The 23796-nt window shown below is 44.0% G+C and overlaps 1 protein-coding gene and 1 non-coding gene across 15 annotated transcripts in view; both read right to left on the minus strand.

The window, feature by feature from the left end:
- The window catches only part of EFHB (EF-hand domain family member B), a 59406-nt gene extending 41174 nt beyond the window's left edge, over positions 1-18232 (minus strand). For 11 of the 14 annotated variants that reach the window (XR_014073751.1, XR_014073749.1, XR_014073747.1 and 8 more), the window contains exon 1: positions 17286-18232. Coding sequence is in view for 8 of the 14 variants with exons in the window: in XM_081559292.1 (XP_081415418.1) it covers positions 17286-18200 (915 nt within the window). In the remaining 6 variants the exon portion in view is untranslated. Of the gene's footprint in view, positions 1-2875; positions 3038-3643; positions 3801-15002; positions 15146-17285 lie in introns of those variants that run through there. The other 3 variants (XM_081559330.1, XM_081559323.1, XM_081559313.1) reach the window with 3 other exon arrangements.
- A 5309-nt stretch (positions 18233-23541) lies between these two features.
- LOC145540094 (U6 spliceosomal RNA) lies at positions 23542-23648 on the minus strand. The gene has a single exon (XR_014078212.1). It is a non-coding gene; the product is annotated as a U6 spliceosomal RNA (small nuclear RNA).
- Positions 23649-23796: the final 148 nt, after the last annotated feature.

Genomic DNA, 23796 nt, shown 5'->3' on the forward strand with positions numbered 1-23796 from the left:
GATCCCTGGGTCAGGAAGATCCCCTGGAGAAGGAAATGGCAACCCACTCCAGTATTCTTGCCTGGTGGGCTATAGTCCATGGGCTTGAAAAAGGGTCGGACACAACTGAGCGACTAAAACAACAGCAACAACAAATGGAAGAAAACAGGAGCTCTCGGTGGGGCAGAGTAGGGAAGGGCCGAGGGAGACGATTAGCAAGATTGAGAGGGGACGTGCCTGGTGGCCCCCTGGCCAGGGCTCCGTGCTCCCAATGCAGGGGCACAGTGTGATCCCTTGTTGGGACACAGACCCTTCATGCTGCATGGAGTCGCAAAAACAAAAAATAGAAAGAAAGAAAAGAAAAACTGAGTGAAAAGTGAGGGGAGGGAAAGATGGAACAATAAGGTCAGAGGCCAGGGACCCAGGATGAGAAACTGGCCCGTAGCACGCAGCCCAACCTTAACGCCAAGCCTTGAGTAAATTCTACTTCTAACCACACAAAGGGAGAAGAATCTCGTGTAAAAAGGAAGGGACTGTGTTCTAACCTGAGCTGAAGAGGGTGGGGAAAAGAGAGGAGAGATATGTGACCTTTTCCATGTCCTTTAATTTTGAGATACAAGTAATTTTTTAATTCAGCTGGAACCTATAAGGAATCTCCGAGGTATCAGGGAACATAAAGTTTCTCTTACTATACATGTTACATATGTGCCAACATTTCTTTTAAATATTTAATGGAAAGATTACTTCATAAAGCTGGGGATACCCCGGGCAGCCACTCTCCAGGTGACAGACGGTGAGAGAGAAGGGAGGACGGGCGGGCTGGCAGAGCAGTCGTCCGCGGCCTGAGTCTACTTGTCCCTCATCCGCTCCCCTTCGAGTGTCTGACAGTAGATATTCCAGGTTTCCATCATGTGAACCTTTTATTGGACAGAAATGCCCTCGATATTCCTCCCAGAGTGCTCACTTGGACAGCAGTTTGACTCCGAGTCAGTAGCTATAATCAGGCTGATGTCCTCAGGCCATCTGATCCGGGCACAAAGATGGAAGCCGTTCTCTCTGATTCACGCCTGCGGAGTCATCATGATACACGCGACTCCGGGCTCGGAGCTCTGCTTATTTCAGTTGTTCTCAAGGATGCCTGCTCATCAGCTTGAGGTATGAAGGATGGCAGAACTTGCCACCCCCAAATATGCCTCTTTGGCATAAGGCTTATATCGAACCAATTACTTTAATAAATAGCAGACATGAGAGAAGCTCTGAAAACGGAGTAGAAGTTGCCCTTTTGTAAGGGTTGCATTCATTTTACAAAAGAAATCACTTGTAAACATGTCTCCTTCTCTGTGTGAGGAAGAGAAGTTTGGATCTAAATGTCCAGAAACTCTTTTCAATGGAGAAGATACCAATTTAAACTGTATAATAAACCTTACCCTTGCTTACCACACTTTCCCTGGTAACCTGCCATAGGTGGCCTTCTTTTTGCACCAATTCTGTTTTTTTTTCCATAGTTACATGAGCTTTTTTTTAATTGAAGTATAGTTGATTTACAATGTTGTGTTAATTTCTGCTGTGCAGCCAAGTGATTGAGTTATACATATATATTAAAATATTCTTTCCATTATGCTTTATCATAGGATAGTGAATATAGTTCTCTGTTAACATCTTTGTCTTTAGCTAAGTGGTACTTAAAGTGGTGGCTTGAGCCATCTTGGGGTTACTCAGTTTTCCTGGGTTTTTTCCTTGTACATATGAGGTATACATGTTAATAAATATGTTTGTTTTTCTCTTGTTAATGTCTTTTGTCACAGAAGGCCTCAGCCTACAACTCAGAAAGGTAGAAGGAAAATTATTTTCCCTTCCCTATGGTTTCTCTGTCAAGTTCCAAGACATGAATATACTCTTTTCCTCATAGCCTACACTTTGAATCTGTGTATTTGAACAAATCCCAAACATACTCCCCAAGTTTGGTGAAAATCTGTTGTTTTATTTTTTCATGTGGTACAGAGGGTGAGATGGTTAGATGGCATCACCGACTCAATGGACATGAGTTTGGGTAAACTCCATGAGTTGGTGATGGACAGGGAGGCCTGGCGTGCTGCAGTTCATGGGGTCACCAAGAGTCGGACACGACTGAGTGACTGAACTGAACTGAAGAGACAAACAAAACGAACTTTTGTCTTAATTGTATAAACTGCTAAATATGCAACAATAGGCAAATGGTTAAATAAAATATGTTACCTTCAAATGATACGCTATCATGGAATTGTTTAACATCATGAATATAAACCATTTTAAATGTTCATGAAACTACATGAATTTAAAACAGAGATACACATTTGTATTGTAGAAATTCACAGACTCGCATCTCTGCTGGCAATACGCACAGAACAGAAACAAAGAGTTGTCAGCTGTGACTGCCATTTCTAAGTGGTGACATTTGTTGTTGTTGTTGTTCAGTCACTAAGTTGTGTCTGACTCTTTGCAACCCTGTGCACTGCAGCACACCAGGCTCCTGTGTCCTTCACCATCTCCCGGTGCTCCACTTCATGTCCATTGAGTCAGTGATGCTATCTAACCATCTCATCCTCTGTCACCCCCTTCTCCTTTTGCCTTCAGTCTTTCCCAGCATCAGGGTCGTTTCCAGTGGGTCAGTTCTTCTCATCAGTGGCCAAAATATTGGAGTTTCAGCTTCAGCATCAGTTCTTCCCAATGATTATTCAGGGTTGATTTCCTTTAGGACTAACTAACTCAATCTCCTTGCTGTCCAAGAGATTCTCAAGAGTCTTCTCCAACACCACAATTTGAAAGTATCAATTCATCAGTGCTCAGCCTTCTTTATGGTCCAGCTCTCACATCCATACATGACTACTGGGAAAACCATAGCTTTGACTATACAGACCTTTGTCAGCAAAGTGAGGTCTCTGTTTTTTAATACGCTGTCTAGAGTTGTCGTAGCTTTCCTTCCAAGGAGCAAGTGTCTTCATTTTACGGCTGCAGTGGTGAACTTATACGTGCTTTTATTTTCTTCTGTGTTGTTTTCTCAACATTTTACTACGTATTGCTTTATTAAGAAAAAGAAAGCAATGAAGCATTATCTATAAACAATAGATACAAGTCTGTAAACAATATCAAATAGAAGGGAAAGAGCTGCAAGAGCACTAGAAATAAAATGAGCATCAGGCGTGTGCAGAACCAGGACAGTACTCAGGAGCGGGGACTTCCCTGGTGGTTCGTGTTTGCGAACCCACGTGCCAATGCCAGGGACACGGGTTGGAGCCCTGGCTCAGGAAGATCCCACGCGCCTCGGGGCAGCTGAGCCGGGCACCTCAACTGTGCAGCCGCACACCCAGGGCCTGTGCTCCGGGCGAGAGGAGCTGCAAAGCGGCGAGAGAGCAGCCCTGCTCACTGCAAGCAGAGAAAGCCACGTGCAGCCAGAAACAGACTCAAAACACAGGAGCAGCTGTGATGGCCACCTTAAGTTCTCCTCCTCAGCTCTAAACGGGGGGCCTCAGCTGGTCCTAGTGACCCCCTAACCTGAGAAATGGAACAGTGACCCACTTTGAGACTTTCCCTTTTGCCTCACGGGCATTTGTTCTCATGTCTAGGAGATGTCTTTGATTTCATCCCCCAATCCTCTGCTGAATTTTTATTTAGACTATCCAAATACCTTATGTTTATGTTCTAAAGTGCTCTTCCTTCCTCCTTGGCTGTTCTTCTAAGAGTTCCAATCTTGTCTGTCAAATGCAGCCTCTTCTACCTCTCCAGTAACTTTCCTACGGGCCCTCCTTTCCCTGCTCTGTCCGGGTTTCCGGGTTGCTTGCTCTGGCCCCTCCCTTCCGGCTGGCCTCTGACCCTCACCCAGTCTACGGCTCCCCAGCGGTGCTTGTGTCACAGGGCTTGCTGAGTCTTGGACTTGCCCGCGAAGCGGTCAGATGATGAGGCTGCCTTGATCTCAGTAGCGTCCCCAGCGTCTGTTTTTCCCTCTGGGTTGCTCAGAATTTCCCGAGAATAGTCACAGCGGTAATCCGATTGTAAAGCGCAGCATCCATGCTGGACGCTGTCCTCAGGGCTTTCTGTGCGTTAGTTCACATCAGGATGATTTCCAGGAGGTAGGTGCTATTATCCTCCCCGTCGTGAGCAAACGGAGGCGCACAGAGGCTGAGCGACAGGGTCACGTGGCTCACATACCGGCAGGTATCTGAACCCAAGCAGGCTGGCTTCCCAGTCTCTGCTCCGATCCGCAGTGCCCGTCTCTCCATCCTGCCTGCCGCTGAGACCCTGCCTCTGGCCCTCCGGGTGCGCCGGGGAAACCGCACCACAGAAGGCGCACATTCCCTTTCCAGCCCCTGCCTTATCTTCAGCTTGGCGTCTTTTGATTCCAAAAGCCACTTTGGGAAAATAAATCCACGGTTCTGGTAGAAGGGAGCACGAGCTGGTGTGGAGAGGTGGGACTTGGGGTAGACTGGGGCGGAGGAGGGGACCAGAGTCCCAGCCACACTGAGTTCGGGCTTCCAACCAGTCCTCCTTCGGTGTTCAGACCCAAGCTTTACTACATCTGATTCCGCGGGCTGAGCTTCTCTGGGATTTTTCTGGGCAAATATGATCATTTCAGGTAGAAATGACTACCCGATTTCCCTCAGATTTCAACTCCACATGCAAAATCAGTGGCCATATCGCCATCTTCCTATTTTCCAAAACGTGTTGATAATTTTAAAACTGCTGTCTCTTCTTTTATTTTCTTTTCTTCGTGGTTTATTATCTTTTAAAAAAACAACTACTACAGGCCACAAAACTCAGGAGATTATTCACTGTAAAGACCTCATTCAAACATCACCAGTGGCCCCAGTCCTGTCCTTCCCAGCAAAGGGAGCAAACCCGGGGTCGCACAGTGATGATCGGTTGGTTGCTCTGAGACGCAGACGCCCCGGTGGCCGCGAGAGGTTTCTGAAGGGGAACGTCTGTGACAGACGGAGGGGGAGACGCGGCGTGGGCAGGGAGGTGTCAGACTGTCCCCTCTGAAGGGAGGGCAGGGGCAGGCGTTGGGAAGGAAGAGCCTCGGATCACAGCGCGGTTCTGGGAACACTCGGGCAAGGCCAGGGCACGGTCCCTGAGACGGTGCCAGGGGTCTGCGTTGGGCAAACTGGCCCAGAGCTAGGGTCCCTGCCGCGCGGTGTCACCGGGAGCGCAGCCTGCAGAAGGAACGCCACCGGCCGCCCCGTCCCTGCGCCCAGGCCCGCAGGCCCCTCGGGGTCGGGCCCGGGGGCGCGGTGACCAGCTCATGTGCGGCCTTTACTTCTCAGGTCTCCTCTGTATTCTTTGGTTGGCAACGGTTCCTAATGCTCTCTTGTATTTTGTGACCTTGACATTTTTTGAGTATGGGCCAGTTATTTTGCTCCTTGCGCCTCAGTTTGGGTTTGACTAGTGTTCCCTCATGATTAAAGTTATGCATGTTTCTCAGGGACATCGCGGAAGCAACGCTGTGTTTTTCGTCAGGGAGCAAACACGATCAATTTGTCCGCTTACTGGTGGGGTCAACTTTGCTCCCTAAAGAAAGTGAAGCCTGCTAGGTTTCTCCTCGGTTAAGTTTGTAATCAATAATTATCCTATAGAATGGATAAGCAACAAGGCCCTACTGCATAGCACAGGGAACTGTATTCAATATCCTGTGATAAACTACAATGGAAGAGAATATAAAGAAGATTGCATACATATTTGTAACTGAATAACTTCGCGATAAAGCAGAAATTAACACACTGTGAATGAACTACACCACAAATAAAAAGAAAATATTCCATGTAAATATCCAGTCCCTCAGTAAACTTGGCCATGCCACACGGCACACAGGATCTCAGTTCCCCAACCAGGGATCGAACCTGCACCCTCTCCAGCCGCCCCCCACCACCACCTCTGCAGTGGAAGGGCAGCTTCTTAACCACCGGATCGCCAGGGAAGTCCCTAAACCTTTACCTACTGTTCTAACATCCGCTGATGATTCTTGTCTAAACCATTACTACTGTGATGGTTGTCAACTTGTGATTTTTTCATTCCACTATTTCATCTACATATATTAACTGGAATTAAACTGAAAGGAAACTCTCTTTCCTTACTATTTATTTAATCATTCATGTTTTTATATCAGTATTAAGTGCATGGATTTCTATTTTAGTCAATGGCAATTTTTAATTGAAGTAGTTGATTTACAATACTGTGTCTCAGGTATGCAGCAAAGTGATTTGATTTATATATATGTATGTATTCTTTTAAATTCATAAAATGTTTATGAATTTTCAATTCATAAAGGAATTTTCAATAAATTATTTTTATATATAAATTGCATTTCATTATTTTCCATAATAGGTTATTACAGGGTATTGACTATAGTTCCCTGTGCTATCAGTAGGTCCCTGTTTATCTGTTTTATATATGGCACTGTGTGTATCGGTTCATTCCATACTCTAATTTATCCCTCCCCCCTTTTCCTTTTATTCAGTGGCAATGGTATTGAATGTTCAAAGTGTAATAGTTTGGTGGAACCCCTCCAGGAGCCCTTTCAGGCTTGTTTCTGCACCACTTTGACATATCTGCAATATTCTTTGAGCATTTTCTTCCTTTTTGGCTCTCAGAAGTGTTCCAAGTTCCTATTATAATACACCAGCCCTAGAGTCCTGACTCCCCCGGAGTCCTGATTCCCTTTAACAGAGAATGATGTTTAGAAATCAAGATCCAGGTTCTGGTGTGCTCATTGCTACAAGATAAACCCTACTTCTAGATCCTCTAAGAGGATGACGTTAGGAAATGTGTGACATATACACACCCCCACACACTTGCAGCTGTATCAGTTCTATAATATTCTATTTAGTTATAGCTTAGATATTGACAAGGATATAGACATAGATGTAGATATAACCGTAGTCTGTGCTTAGTCGCTCAGTCGTGTCCGACTCTGCGACCCCATGAACCGTAGCCGCCAGGCTCCTCTGTCCATGGGATTCTCCAGGCAAGAATACTGGAGTGGGTTGTCATGCCCTCCTCCAGGGGATCTTCCCCACCCAGGGATCAAACCCAAATTTTCCACATTGCAGGCAGAGTCTTTACCAGCTGAGCTACCAGGGAAGCCCTATAAATAAATAAAGCTCTACAAACGTAGAGCTATCTAGATATAGATATGCAGATATACCATGAGTTTCCACTGATACCTCCAATTACAATTCACACAACAGGATTCCTTCCACCTCCTCCTCTCTGTATTTGTGACTTTTTTCTCTGCCAGTAAGAAGCCTGGCCCCTCCTGTCCTGTCTTTACCTGCCCACTCGGGCCCTCTGTGCGCAAGCAAACTCCCAGCCCGCTGACCAGCTCCACACGCCTTCTTCGCCACACCAGGACCGCCTCACTTGGCCACCTCATCAGTCAGCCCTCAAAACACAGGTTTCAGGGACCAAGTCCCTCTCTCACTTCACGTCATTGGTTCCCAAGATTCAAGTCACCTCAGGAAGGTTGATAGAAGACCATTTTCAGCTGTGAAAGATCCACCAGCCCATAATCGTCCACTCTCCGAATGCAGGGTAGGCTAACATAAAGGTTCCATCTCCTCCTTGGTCAAGATCACTGTTTTACTCATAGATATCCCTAACTCGGAATATCTCATCAAAAAAGAGGAGTGATAGCATCAACCTTTCTGCACATTAGACCCTGAACCCATTATGCACATGAAACCATCCACTTCTGAGAATTCTGCCCAAACTGGCTCTTTGCAAATTCAGACAAAAATTGGGAGTTTTTAAAAAAATTTTATTTATGTATTTATTTTCGGCTGTGTGGGTCTTCGCTGCCGCATGGGCTTTCCTCTAGGTGCAGTGAGCAGGGGTTACTCTCTAGCTGCGGTGCAGACTTGTCACTGCAGTGGCTTCTCTTTTGCAGTGCACGGCCTCTGGGCTGGGGGCCTTCAGTGGGTGCAGCACGTGAGCTCAGTAGCTGCAGTTCCCGGGCTCCAGAGCACAGGCCCAATAGTTGTGGCTCATGGGCTTTGTTGCTCCTTGGCATATGGGATCCTCCCAGACAAGAGATCTAACCTGTGTCTCCTGCATTGGCAGGCAGACTCTTTTACCACTGAGCCACCAGAGAAGCTCTGTGACTTTTTTTTGAATACCAGGGTTTCCACGATTATCAGGTTCTCATAAGATTTACAAATGGGTGAACCCTTTGCCTCTACCCACTCCCTGAATAGCCATCAGGGGCTCCCCTTGTGGCTCAGACGGTAAAGAATCTGCCTACAATGCGTGAGACCCAGGTTCAATCTCTGGGTCAGGAAGATCCCCTGGAGAAGGGCATGGCTATCCCCTCCAGTATTCTTGCCTGAAGAGTTCCATGGACAGAGGAGCCTGGCAGGCTACAATCCATGGGATTGGAAAGAGTCAGACATGACTAAGCAAGTAACACTTTCACTTCCACTTTCTCTTAGTGTAGAACAAGGGAAAAAAAAAGGCATCTCTTTGCATGACATTTACCACAGTGTAAAATCATTAGTCTGTTGGTCACAAATCTCTGGATTGTAAGAGTTTTTTGAAAGCGGGTACTGAATCATTTCTCATCTTTGTATAGCCCTAGCACCTAACATACTGTCTAGTGATTGTAGACAACAGAAGGTTTTTAAACTTTTCTTTGAAACGTTCCTTCCTTTCTCCTCTTTGTACTTCGGGGCTCAGTGCACTAGCTGCTCAGGACAAGAAGGCGCCGCGGGGTCTCGTAACCCGTCAGGGCAGACCTTCGCCTGCAGCCACAGGACGGGAGTCCTTACAGAGATGCGTCCAACCCCTCTCCCAGACACTGGAATGGCCTGGTGGAAAGCAGGTGTCCTCGGGGGTTGGTTTCAGCAGGCTCGGCAGCTAGATATTTCCATCTGAGCTGTCCTCACTGCCAAACATGAGCATGGGTTTTGACCCCACCCACATGCACGTCCTCGCTCCTCTGAGACTGGATGACCCCAAGGGCATCAAAGGCTTCACCATGCCAGCCCTCGGTGAGCGCCTGTTCTTTGCCTTTCAGCTACATGAGCTCTTTTTTTTTTTTAATTTATTTATTTTAGTTGGGGGCTAATTACTTTACAATATTGTAGTGGTTTTTGCCATACATTGACATGAATCAGCCATGGGTTTACATGGGTTCCCCCTCGTGAACCCCCCTCTCACCTCCCTCCCCATCCCATCCCTCTGGGTCATCCCATTGCCCCAGCCCTGAGCCCTTGTCTCATGCTTCAAACCTGGACTGGCGTTCTGTTTAACACATGATAATATACATGTTTCGATGCTATTCTCTCAGATAGTCCCACCCTCACCTTCTCCCACAGAGTCCATACGACTGTTCTATGCATCTGTGTCTCTCTTTCTGTCTCGCATATACGGTTATTGTTACCATCTTTCAAATTCCATATATATGCATTAGTATACGGTATTGGTGTTTTTCTTTCTGGCTTACTTCACTCTGTATAATGGGCTCCAGTTTCATCCATCTCAATAGAACTGATTCATATGTATTCTTTTTTTTTAATTTTATTTTATAAATTTATTTATTTTAGTTGGGGGCTAATTACTTTACAATATTGTAATAGTTTTTGCCATACATTGACATGAATCAGCCATGGGTTTACATGTGTTCCCCTTCCTGTACCCCCCACCCACCTCCCTCCCCATCCCATCCCTCTGGGTCATCCCATTGCCCCGGCCCTGAGCCCTTGTCACATGCATCGAACATGGAATGGTGTTCTGTTTCACATATGATAATATACATGTTTCAATGCTATTCTCCCAGAACGTCCCACCCTCACCTTCTCCCTCAGAGTCCATAAAATTGTTCCATGCATCTGTGTCTCTTATTCTGTCTCGCATATAGGGTTATCGTTACCATCTTTCAAATTCCATATATATGCATTAGTATACTGTATTGTTGTTTTTCTTTCTGGCTTACTTCACTCTGTATAATGGGCTCCAGTTTCATCCATCTCAGTAGAACTGATTCAAATGTATTTTTTTTAATGGCTGAGTAATATTCCATTGTGTATATGTACCATAGCTTCCTTATCCATTCGTCTGCTGATGGACATCTAGGTTGCTTCCATGTCCTGGCTATTGTAAACAGTGCTGCGATGAACATTGGGGTACACGCGTCTCTTTCAATTCTGGTTTCCTCGGTGTGTATGCCCAGCAGTGGGATTGCTGGGTCATATGGCAGTTCTATTCCCAGTTTTTTAAGGAATCTCCACACTGTTCTCCATAGTGGCTGTACCAGTTTGCATTCCCACCAACAGTGTAAGAGGGTTCCCTTTTCTCCACACCCTCTCCAGCATTTATTGCTTGTAGACTTTTGGATAGCAGCCATTCTGCATTGTGGTTTTGATTTGCATTTCTCTAATAATGAGTGATGTTGAGCATCTTTTCATGTGTTTGTTAGCCATCTGTATGTCTTCTTTGGAGAAATATCTGTTAAGTTCTTTGGCCCATTTTTTGATTGGGTCATTTATTTTTCTGGAATTGAGCTGCAGGAGCTGCTTGTATATTTTTGAGATTAATTCTTTGTACATTGCTTCGTTTGCTGTTATTTTCTCCCATTCTGAAGGCTGTCTTTTCACCTTGCTTATAGTTTCCTTTGTTGTGCAAAAGCTTTTAAGTTTATTAGGTCCCATTTGTTTATTTTTGCTTTTATTTCCAGTATTCTGGGAGGTGGGTCATAGAGGATCCTGCTGTGATGTATGTTGGAGAGTGTTTTGCCTATGTTTTCCTCCAGGAGTTTTATAGTTTCTGGTCTTACGTTTAGATCTTTAATCCATTTTGAGTTTATTTTTGTGTATGATGTTAGAAAGTGTTCTAGTTTCATTCTTTTACAAGTGGTTGACCAGTTTTCCCAGCACCACTTGTTAAAGAGATTGTCTTCTCTCCATTGTATATTCTTGCCTCCTTTGTCGAAGATAAGGTGTCCATAGGTGCGTGGATTTATCTTTCGGCTTTCTATTTTGTTCCATTGATCTATATTTCTGTCTTTGTGCCAGTACCATACTGTCTTGATGACTGTGGCTTTGTAGTAGAGCCTGAAGTCTTGCAGGTTGATTTCTCCAGTTCCATTCTTCTTTCTCAAGATTGCTTTGGCTATTCAAGGTTTTTTATATTTCTATACAAATTGTGAGATGATTTGTTCTAGTTCTGTGAAAAATACTGTTGGTAGCTTGATAGGGATTGCATTGATCTATAGATTGCTTTGGGTAGTATACTCATTTTCACTATATTAATTCTTCCAATCCATGAACACGGTATATTTCTCCATCTGTTTGTGTCCTCTTTGATTTCTTTCACCTGTGTTTTATAGTTTTCTATATATAGGTCTTTTGTTTCTTTAGGTAGATATATTCCTAAGTATTTTTTTCTTTTCATTGCAGTGGTGAATGGTATTGTTTCCTTAATTTCTCTTTCTGTTTTCTCATTGTTAGTGTATAGGAATGCAAGAGATTTCTGTGTGTTAATTTTATATCCTGCAACTTTACTATATTCATTGATTAGCTCTAGCAATTTTCTGGTAGAATCTTTAAGGTTTTCTATGTAGAGGATCATGTCATCTGCAAACAGTGAGAGTTTTACTTCTTCTTTTCCTATCTGGATTCTTTTTGTTTCTTTTTCTGCTCTGATTGCTGTGGCCAAAACTTCCAAAACTATGTTGAATAGTAGTGGTGAGAGTGGGCACCCTTGTCTTGTTCCTGACATTAGGGAAAATGCTTTCAATTTTTCACCATTGAGGATAATGTTTGCTGTGGGTTTGTCATATATATCTTTTATTATGTTGAGGTATGTTCCTTCTAGTCCGGCTTTCTGGAGGGTTTTTATCATAAATGGATATTGAATTTTGTCACAGGCTTTTTCTGCATCTATTGAGATAATCATATGGTTTTTATCTTTCAATTTGTTAATGTGGTATATTACATTGATTGATTTGAGGATATTAAAGAATCCTTGCATTCCTGGGATAAAGCCCACTTGGTCATGATGTATGATCTTTTTAATATGTTGTTGGATTCTGTTTGCTTTAGAAGTTTATTAAGGATTTTTACATCTATGTTCATCAGTGATATTGGCCTGTAGTTTTCTTTTTTTGTGGCATCTTTGTGTGGCTTTGGAATTAGGGCGATGATGGTCTCATAGAATGAGTTTGGAAGTTTACCTTCTTCTGCAATTTTCTGGAAGAGTTTGAGTAAGATAGGTGTTAGCTCTTCTCTAAATTTTTGGTAGAATTCTGCTGTGAAGCCATCTGGTTCTGGGCTTTTGTTTGCTGGAAGATTTCTGATTACAGTTTCGATTTCCGTGCTTGTGATGGGTTTGTTAAGATCTTCTATTTCTTCCTGGTTCAGTTTTGGAAAGTTATACTTTCCTAAGAATTTGTCCATTTCTTCCAAGTTGTCCATTTTATTGGCATATTCAGCTACATGAATTCTACGAAGTCTACAAGAAGTAGGCAATACACATAATATCTAAACTGTTGCAAGTATAAAGAAAATGAAAATATGGAAGGCTTCCCAATCCTTTTCACATATTAGCATTACCCTAACACCAAACTTAGAGAAAGATAACACAAAAAGGAAAACTTTGTCCAATTGGACAGCAAGGAGATCAAACCAGTCCATCCTAAAGGAAATCAACCTTGAATTTTCATTGGAAGGACTGATGCTGAAGCTGAAGCTCCAATACTTTGGCCCAATACTGATGTGAACAACTGACTCATTAGAAAAGACCCTGATGCTGGGAAAGATTGAAGGTGGGAGGAGAGGGGGACGACAGAGGATGAGATGGTTGGATGGCATCATCAACTCAATGGACGTGAGTTTGAGTAAGCTCCAGGAGATGGTGATGGACAGGGAGGCCTGGCGTGCTGCAGTCCATGGGGTCACAAAGTCAGACATGACTTAGCAACTGAACAACAACAATTGATACAAAAATCCTATAAATATCTGGGAAATAAAATCCAGGAGTATATTATAATAATAATATATCACAACCAAGTAGGGCTTACCCCAAATACATGAAGATGGTTCACTATTAGAAAATTAACCATGCTAATTCAGAAAAGATGTATTTCAACAAACGCAGAGAAAGCTCTTCATAGCTCAAGTTCTATTCCTGATTTTTAAACATACTTAGCAAACTGGGAATGGGTATTACAAATATAATACTTAATGGTGAACCGTTAGAATCATTCCCATTAAGGTCTGAAAAGAGCCTTTCTATATTGTATCATTGACCATAGGCAATGCAGTGAGATAGGAAATTAAAGTGAGAATGGTAAACATCAAAGAAGGAAAGACCATAGTATCAATATGATTGTCTACCTGGTAAATCCAAAAGAAACAGTAAGCAATAAAGACTAATCAGAGTTCAGCAAGATGACCAGATATAAGAATTTTTTTAAAAAAATGAAAACAACCATATGAAACAGCTTTTAGTCTCATTATAAATCAAATAAATGTGAATTAAAACAATGCCTTACAAATCATTATTAATTTTTAAAATTCAATGGTACAATCTTACAGGAAGTGATTTGGCAATAAGAACTAGAAAAAGATTCATCCTTTGACTTCTCCTGAGACTCTATCCTAAGGAAATATTCTAAGACATATAATACCTAAAGAAGTTCATAGACTATTTTTACAGAAAAATAGTGGGGAAATAATCTTTTGTCCAAAAAGGGAGGGAAGGAATTAGCTAAAGAATCACATATCAACTTAAAGAAATGTTGTTTTTATCACTAAAAATTTTTTTGAGTTCTTTGTAACAACTCTGAAAATGTATTAAATAGTAATAAGTGAAAATAAAGACAGTTTTAATGCTTGCTATAACAACTACATGAAAATGAATTTGGAGAAAAATGTCACAGGAAGTATAGTACAGTCAAGAACTCAGATTCTTTTTTTCTAGCCATGCCATGTGGCATGTGGGAACTTAGTTCCCTGACCAGGAATCGAACCTTCATCCCCTACATTGGAAAGGTAGAGTCTTAACCACTGGACTGCCAGGGAAGCCACAAAAACTTGTACTCTTAAATTGGAATTTGTGACTTCAAATCCTGGGGTTACCACTTCTTAGCTGTAAGACTTTGGCCACATTATCTAATTTGCCTCATTTTCATCACCTGTAAAGAGTTAATCCCTCTAAAGTAACATGGGTAGCAATGTTACTACCAATAACTGTTAATTGATGTGAATGCAATGAAGTGCCCCAGTAGGCATAGTGTTAGGGTAATGAGATTACATGTGTTTTCATTCCTGTTTTCTCACTTTTCCATGTTATTATCTTTGTTTTATAGTGAAAGTAGATATTTCAATTTTTTTTTTTCAGATTTTTTTGTTGTGTACCATTTTTTAAGTCTTTATTGAATTTGTTACAATACTGCTTCTGTTTTATGTTTTGGATTTTTGGCCACAAGGCATGTGAGGTCTCAGCTCCCTGAGCAGGGATGGAACCCACAGCCCCTATATTGGAAGGCAAAGTCTTAACCACTGGACCACCAAGGAAGGCCCAGATATTTTAATATTTACACATGTATTTTAAAAGGAGCCTCATTTCTAATCTTAGCTCATGTCTCCTCTTGCCTGTGATCCCATTTCCACTCCTTCCTGCCTACCTAGGGTCTGGTTCCGCTCGTCACCTCATTGGAGTTATCTCAACCTCCCCTCCTGATTCACTAAGTAAACATATCCCTAAACGAATCTTTACTCCATTCTCTTCACTGTCACACTTCTTCAGGGGAAAAAAAATTCACAATACTTTTCTCTAATTCTAATTTCACTCTTCAGTATGTTGGAATCTGAATTCTAACAATTCTAACAATGTTAGTTCCCTTAATGTCCAAAGCTGGTTTATCTTTATTCTATTTCCCCTAAGGAGGACGTTTTTAACACTACTGGTCACTTTCTCCTTGAAGCTCTCTTCCCTATCCTTTCACATTTAGAAAGGAGGATGTGAAAGGTAGGAGGAAGCAGGGGTTTGAGAATTGCCTGTATCAGAAACTGGAAGCTGGTCTCCGCTCCTGCGTGAGGTCAGGTCTGAAGCCATAGACTGCAGAATCCATCCAGAAAGGAGAAGCAGGCACGGTCAAGTGAGAAGAGAGTGGCTGGGGAAATCCAACGAGGGAACCAGACTAAAGGGGGTCAGAGGCAAAAGAACGCCCTGAGTCCCAAGGGGAACAGAAGTCCGAAGACGCACAGAGAAAATTCTGCAGAATCCCTGTGACCAGTTCAGCTAAACTGTGTTCTCCAATCTCTCCTTCATTCCCGGAACATTTTAAGGATGCTCCCTTTCTGTTCCTCAATACCACCCTCTTCAACTCACTTTTTTCTTCTATCCCACTCACTCATCCAGCCCTCCTTCTATTTATCAAACATATGTTTACTGAATGGCAACTATAAGCTGGGCGTTGTGATATGCCATGAAGCTATGCGATAAATAGGAGAAAATCCTTGCCCTCAAGAACTCACGTAGTTGGGACGTCTCTGGTGATTCCACTGCAGGAGGAGCAGGTTCGATCCCTGGTAGGGGAACTAAGATCCCACATGCCACATAGCAAGGCAAAAATGTTTAAAAAATAAAAAAATACAATAATTACCTAGCTGACCTTCCTTTTTCTGACTGTCTCACGTGTTCCCCAAGGTTTCTGCCCAGACCTTCTTGTCCCACCCCACCCACGGCTCCAGCTGTCTCCCTGGCTGTTTCATCTGGTACCCTGCAGACGTCTCAAACTCAGGATGGCAAGTGCGGGTGTTCATCAGATATTCACGGGCCACCAAACCGGAAGATGTCTCATTATCAACCGAGAAACTCCTAAGTTGTCCATCAGCTTCCCTGGCTTTCACCACATAGATCCACAACTGGATGGCAACTCTTAACAATACCATCTCCTAAAAGCTTCTCCTATCAGTTCTTTCTAACTCTGCATTAATTTCAGGCCATCATTACCTTGAAATAGCCTTCTAACTATCCAATATCTTTCCCTTCCAGTCCACCGTTACTATTGATAACATAAATATCTCTTCAAAAGGCAAATTGTATTTATTTCCTCCCTCATGAAGATCCACCTTTGCTCTCTACCCATACATTTTACTCCCACACTGTGGACCTTTGGATTTCTTCTTCATCTCCTACTGCTCTGCCGGCTAAACAGAATTGCTTATACCTCCCAACTTAAGAGAAGGAAATGGCAACCCACTCCAGTATTCCTGCCTGGAAAATCCCATGGACCGAGGAGCTTGGTAGGTTACAGTCCATGGGATCAGAAAGAATCGGACACGATTGAGTGACTTCACTTTCTTTCTTTTCCCAACTCAAGAAGTTTTGGTCATGCTGTATGCCATTCTGGGCTCAAGATGCCTCAACCCTTTTTCCCATCTAACAAATACTGACACATTTTTTAAGGAATCAGTTCAGCCGCTCAGTCATGTCCAACTGTGACCCCATGGTCTGCCGCACGCCAGGCTCCCCTGTTCATCACCAACTCCTGGAGCTTGCTCAAACTCATGTCCATTGAGTTGGTGATGCCATCCACCCATCTTATCCTCTGTTGTCCCCTTCTCCTCCCACCTCCTATCTTTCCCAGCATCACGGTCTTTTCAAATGAGTCAGTATTCCCATCAGGTGGCCAAAGTATTGGAGCTTCAGCTTCAGCATCAGTCCCTCCAATGAATATTCAGGACTGATTTCCCTTAGGATGGACTGGTTGGATCTCCTTGCAGTCCATGCAGTATGTTAATTCCCCAACCTGGGATTGAACCCATGCCCCCTGCACTGGGATTGCAGAGTCTTAACCACTGGACTGCCAAGGAAGTCCCCTGACACCTTTCTAAATTAGCTCAAGTACTACTGGCTCTGTAAAGACTTCCCCATCTCCTCCAAACCAAACTGTCTAAATTTTCCATTGAGCTCCGTGTGTACAGTGTACCTCTATTAAGGAAGAATCACACTGGTTTTCTATTCATCTAGACGTCTATATAATATTTGTTTAGTTATCATCTTCAACATTGGAGTGACAACCTAAACCCATAGGGTAGGGACCACGTGCTTTTCATTTGCTAGTGCCCTGGACTCAGCATAATGGTCACCACAAGTCTTAACTGAAAGAATAAATAACTCACAGAATAATGAATGGAAAAAGAAAAAGGTTTCTGAAAAAAGCTACAGGAACACTAGGATACAACATGTCCTACAGAAAGAAGATTGAAGATGCAGACTGAGGGATGGAATGTACGTCAAAGGAGAAAGGGGGAAAGTATCAGGAAAAAACTCACACTTGGCCAGCAAGGCGTCCGATCAAAAAATTTCCCAGAGTATATGGGTCTGATGCGACCTGAAGGTTCTACTCCTGGTTCAGCGTCCTCAGCTTCCCTTTGCTTCTCGGGTTGTTGGGCCAACTGGCACTCCGAAGGTTCTATCACCAAGCCCATTTGGGGCTCTGGAGGCTCCACTTCAGCTGGCTCCTCTGGGTGGGTGAGCCCCATGTCCACCTCCACAGGAGGCTCCGTCTCTGCGCTGGGCTTCATCACCACACAGGTGGACTCTCCTCCCAGTTCCCCTCTACGCTCCATCCCCAAAGCAGGTAGCTTGCACACTGACGCCCCTAACCCTTCAGGGTCACCAGTCACAGGACATCTGCCCCCTGAAGCCTGTGGACTTCCACACACCAGGCCCAGCAGAGGCTGTGTTACCCTTCCTGGACAACACCCTGCCAGAAAACGCTCCTTTTCTAAACCCACTCTTCCAGGCAAAACACTCAGAGGAGGTTTTGTTTCCCGTGAGGCTGAGACCCTGTTGACTCCTAAATTACTCCCATCCATGAAGGTCCTAGACATATTCTGTCTTTTCAATCTCAGTTCAAGCCCCTTGCTGGAAGGAGATCTTATTTCTGGTGATGCCATCCTCTCCTCATATGTCTTACTACATGGGAAATCTTTTCCTAAGCCCACTCTGAGCCCCAGCTCCGTGGGAGATGTTCCCGTGAAGACTCTCCTCTCTTCTAAGTCATCCTTTCCTTCCGGGGCGAGTCCCACCTCCATGCTCAGGGGAGATTTCCTCCCAGACACCATCATTCCCGGTCCAAGGGCACTCATCTCTGAGGGGTAAGCTGTACCGGGCTGGAGGGGAGCTCCTAACCCCTTGGAGGGCCCCAACCCTTTGGGGGACGGCACTCTCAGAAAAGAGCACATCTCCACCCTGAGTCCCTGCCCCTTCAACACCTAGCGGGGTTCACAGGGAAGAGGAGACAGGTCTGTTTACCCGGTTACCTGGGAAACGGGGGCGGGGCCTGGAGCGCAGCTCTGTGCGCGAGCCACGCCCATCTCTTCCCTCCTTTCTCTCCCTCTCTCTGTCTCCCCCCATCTCCTCTCTTTCTCACTCCCTTATCCTTTCCTCCTCTCTTACCTTCTCTTTCCACCCCTCGTTAGTCGACTGGAGGGCAATAAAATTACTTGAAATATGTGGTTCTGGGCTCTAGAGTAAATGATGCCAACTTCTCTTCGGTTTCCCAAACGAGGCGGTCCCCTCAGGGTGGGTTCAGCCAGGGGCCTCCTCCCCGCTGCGGGCCTGTTAACTTCACTGGTGTTCAAGGACTGGTGGTGAGGACCAGTTTTACGTCCTGGCTTGTGACAGTACCTGCAAACTGCATGTAGTTCTTTCAGTGCTTAAGAACTCCTTTAAAAAAATCTGGGAAGTTATGTTTGGCAGCTGTGGTAAGGACCATCCTAAAAGTGTGACTTACACTTCAATAACTATACTTTAAAGAGCATTTCAAGTAAATATTTTAAAGCTTGGAATGAGTTAAACAATAATGCGTGATGGATTTTTTAATTTATTTAGCGATCTTTGGCTGCGCTGGGTCTCCGTCGCGCGTGGCCTTTCTCCGGGTGCAGTGAGTGGGGTCTACTCTGCAGTGGCGACGCGAGGGTGTCTCATTGCCAGGGCTTCTCTTGTTGCAGAGCACGGGCTCCAGGGCTCAGTAGTTGTGGCTCAGGCTCAGTCTCCTGGGGACATGTAGGATCTTCCCAGACCAGCGATCGAACCTGGTGTCATCTGCAGTGGCAGACAGACTCCCAACCACTAGGCCACCAGAGAAGCCCCGAATACTGGATTTTTAAAATAATGTGGCAAACTCAAACTTACATGTGGGATTTTCTTTAAACTCTTTCAAGTTTTAATGATGTGTATTTGAATATTTGTCATGTTCTACATATATTGGGAGCTTCCCTGGTGGCTCTGCTGGTAAGAATCTGCCTGCAACTCAAGAGACCTGGGTTCGATCCTTGGGTCGGGAAGATCCTCTGGAGAAGGAAATGGCAACCTACTCCAGTACTCTTGCCTGGGAAATCCCATGGACAGAGGAGCCTGGTGTGCTACAGTCCACGGGGTCCCAAAGGAGTCGAACACGACTTTTCAACTAAACAACCACAATAAGGGATAGATAACCACCAAGTAAACCGATGAATAAGGTCATTTCACAAGATGAGTGAAGAGTGTTGTGAAGAAAATGGAACACTGTGATATGGAGGGAAGCTCCTTTAGAATCAGCAGGGTTAGCAACCCCTTTGGCGGGTAACGCTGAGCTGAGGCTGCAGGATGCCCTGCAAACACACGAGCTTTGAAACCTGACCAGCTCAGGGTCCCACTTTTTCTCACTGCCTTGCCACCAGGCCTACAATTCCTTCTGTCAGAATTACCTTTCGTTTTTTCTCCAAACTGTCCCAGTTAAAAGCAAATGTTACCATTCGTCACTATCTATGAAAAGAGTCATTCTTCAGTTACACAATCAAGGGAAGACAGATTTCCTGGAAGAGAAGGAAGAAGACATGGAGTGTTGCGGGTGGTTGAGAGACACAGGTACTGGGAATTCTCCAGCCCCTATTTAGAGATTACCCCACTCCAGTACTCTTGCCTGGAAAATCCCATGAACGGAGGAGCCTGGCGGGCTGCAGTCCATGGGGTCACTGAGTCGGACACGACTGAGCGACTCCACTTTCACTTTTCACTTTCATGCCCTGGAGAAGGAAATGGCAACCCACTCCAGTACTCTTGCCTGGAGAATCCCAGGGACGGGGGAGCCTGGTGGGCTGCCGTCTATGGGGTCGCACAGAGTCGGACACGACTGACGCGACTTAGCAGCAGCAGCAGCAGCATTTAGAGATTTGGGGGCAAAGGCAGACCTTGAATGCTGTGCTGAGTTCTGTATGACTGTATTTAGGCTCTATCCATTTTGTAGCTTCCTTAAGTTATTTTATCAAATGGTAGGATCTTACATTTGATACAAAAATGTATCAAATTATCTGTCCTCCTCAGGTATCCTGGGTTAGGAAAAAAAGGACACAGCATATCGTGAGTGGTAGTACAAGGGCAAAGCTTCACTGTGGCATTGCCAACTCTCCAAAATTACCACTGTATCTTAGAAATACCAGCCACTGAGCAGCACTTCCCCAGGCAAACATTATGGCTAAACTATAAAATACTATGGAATGTATTCGTGAATGAAGTGAGGTGCTTTTGGGGTTTTTTTGGCCGTGGCCTGTGGCTTGCTTGTCTTAGTTCCCAGACCATTGAACGTGGGCCCCAGTAGTGAAAATGAGGCATTCTAATGACTGGACTGCCAGGAAATTCCCTCATGAAGGAGGTGAGTTAATAGACAAAATCGGTAAAAAGAAATGAATAAGGAAGCAATAGCCTAGAACAATGATGGGGAGTTCCTTAACAATGAATGAATTTCGGCATGCATGTATTACCTTCGAGGTCTTAAGTCGAATGCTCACCATTCTAAATATGATTAAACTCAGGGGCTCCTTGGCAGCCAGTGGTTAGGATTTCGTGCTTTCACTGCTGAGGGCCAAGTTTGATTTCTGGTTGGGGAACTAAGATCTCACAAGCCACATGCCACTGCCAAAAAAAAGTAATTAAGTTCACAAATATATTTGTGGTCCCTATTACATCAATCAAAGTTCCTCTGGGAGGAATTGAAATCATGAATAAATTATGGTCCTGGCCCTTGAGAACCTTAAAATCCTAATGGGAATGAAAGCGTAAGGAAGAAAGTCTAGGCAGACACTTTCTAACTGTAAAATAAGGCAGACAGATATCAGAACTATTATAGAGAGTAAAGTATCATGAAATTACAGGAACAAGATCACTCCAGTAGAAGAATCCTCAGATGCCATCCAGAGGAGCCTGGCCAAGGTGAGACCTGCAGTGATGGGAGGTCATGGTGTTCCAGACTTAGAGGAAAAAGTGATCAAAGATGACAAAATGAAAATGGCGACACTGTGGGATCACAGGGTAGATTGGTATGATTAGGGCACAAGGCAAGTATTTGGGGGGGGGTACTTAGAAATAGAATGAAAGAAACATGGGTTGGGACCAGAGTTGAAGAACTTTGCTAAACTCTGTTTAGCAACTGAATGTTTCGAGTAGGGGTGACTTGCCAAGGGGTAAAGAATGGATCGAGAAGGCAGGAGTATGCATTAATTCCAGTTTATATGAATACTATCATGGCCCAGGCTTTGGGAATATAGCTCAAATTTGGGGATTAGAGAAATTTGGGTGATAGAATGGACGATGAAGAGCTGAAAATGATCCTGCTTTTTCAGGTCTAGGTGACTGAGAGACCATGAATACCAGTCACCAAGCAGAAGCAGGTTTGGGATGCATAGCTCTCGTTTCGGACGTACTGTTGACTTGCCAAAATTAATATGACATATCCTATTTCCTGATTCTTCCCGGGATTGTTCAACAGGTATCACCATGACTAACACACCATATTGGAACCACCCCTGGGGATAAAGTGCCACAGACCCCATTTACACACGACACATGATGTTCTCGGAGTTAGTAACTGGGGACCTGATCTGAAAGACTGGCTGCTCAAGTATTCAAATTACCTTCATTGCAAAATGTTGCCTGAGCACCCACAGGGTACCTTAGCCCAAGTACATGCATGCTTATGTGCATGCTTAGTCACTCAGTCGTTTCCGACTCTTTGCGACCTCATGGACTGTAGCCCACCAGGCTCCTCTGTTCATGGAATTTTCTAGGCAAGAATATTGGAGTGAGTCACCATTTCCTACTCCAGGGGATCTCTAAAATAAATATGAACACAATACAGAGATATTATCATCAATAAATGAAACAAATACAATAGTATGATTACTGCAAATGATTCTATATAAAAATACCATGAAGTTATAGTTCAAAGGAAATGGAAACAATGATTGACCTCACCTCTATTATGTGAAAAATGTACGCCAAAAAATGCAGAGATAAATGTATGTAAGAATGGCAAAGATCTACAAGTATGACACTACCTTGAGTTAGTTAAATAGGGTAACAGACATTTTGTGCATTGCTGGTTGTAGGGCAGTGTGGAAAAATGGATCAGAATTACAAAGTAGGTAACTTTTAACAGCAATCATCTTGGAGAAATTTGTTACAGAAATACATGAGAAATGACTATATATTACATTATTCGCTGCAGCACTCTGTTGTTGTTCAGTTATTCAGTCGTGTCCTACTCTTTGCAACCCCATGGACTGCAGCGACCCAGGCTACCCTGTCCGTCACCAACCCCTGGAACTCACTCAAGCTCATGTCCATTGAGTCAGTGATACCATCCAACCACCTCATCCTCTGTCGGCCCTTTCTCCTCCTGCCTTCAATCTTTCCCAGCATCAGCGTCTTTTCCAATGAGTTGCCTCTTCACATCAGGTGGCCAGAGTATTGGAGCTTCAGCTTCAGCATCAGTCCTTCCAATGAACATTCAGGGTTGATTTTCTTTAGGATGGACTGGTTTGATCTCCTTGCAGTCCAAGGGACTCTCAAGAGTCTTCTCCAACACCACAGTTTAAAAGCATCAATTCTTCAGCACTCAGCCTTCTTTGTGGTCCAACTCTCACATCCGTACATGACTGCTGGAAAAACCATAGCTTTGACTATACGGACCTGTCAGCAAAGCGATGTCTCTGCTTTTTAATACACTGTCTATGTATTAGGTTCTTCCAAGGAGCTTCCAAGAAGCAAGTGTCTTTTGGTTTCATGGCTGCTGTCACCATCCTTGGTGATTTTGGAGCCCAAGAAAATAAAATCTGTCACTGTTTCCATTGTTTCCCCATCTATTTGCCATGAAGTGATGGGACCGGATGCTATGATCTTAGTTTTTTGAACGTTGAGCTTTAAGCCAGTTTTTTCACTCTCCTCTTTCATTTTGATCAAGAGGCTCTTTAGTTCCTCTTCGCTTTCTGCCGTACGGGTGGAGTCATCTGCTTATCTGAGGTCATTGATACTTCTCCTGGCAATCTTGATTCCAATTTCTGCTTCATCCAGCACTGCAGCACTAACACCCCAAAATATAAAACTGTGCAAATCTGAAACTAGAATTGATAAAACTATTGATATGTTTCATTCAATAGAATGGTGATATAGCCAAGAAAAATGAGGACACTTTTCATAAAATGATTCGAAAAATCAGTGTATTTTCCAAGATGGCCACAAGATTTCACGCATATTCTTTTTTTTAAAAAAAATATGGAACGCTTCACGAATTTGCGTGTCATCCTTGCGCAGGGGCCATGCTAATCTTCTCTGTATCGTTCCAATTTTAGTATATGTGCTGCCGAAGCGAGCACGCATATTCTTTTTAAAACATGACATTGGCATTCTTTCCTCAAATCTGTACAAGCCTGTGACTTGAGCATCACTAATACTATCTCTATGAAATTCTGGGGGTAGGTCATAAAAAGCCACCCAGCCTCTGCCTGGTATCTTGGGGACACT

This window comes from Giraffa tippelskirchi, chromosome 2 (genome assembly GCF_054371585.1).
Source record: "Giraffa tippelskirchi isolate mGirTip1 chromosome 2, T2T-mGirTip1v1.2.pri, whole genome shotgun sequence".
In the NCBI taxonomy this organism is placed as follows: domain Eukaryota; kingdom Metazoa; phylum Chordata; class Mammalia; order Artiodactyla; family Giraffidae; genus Giraffa; species Giraffa tippelskirchi.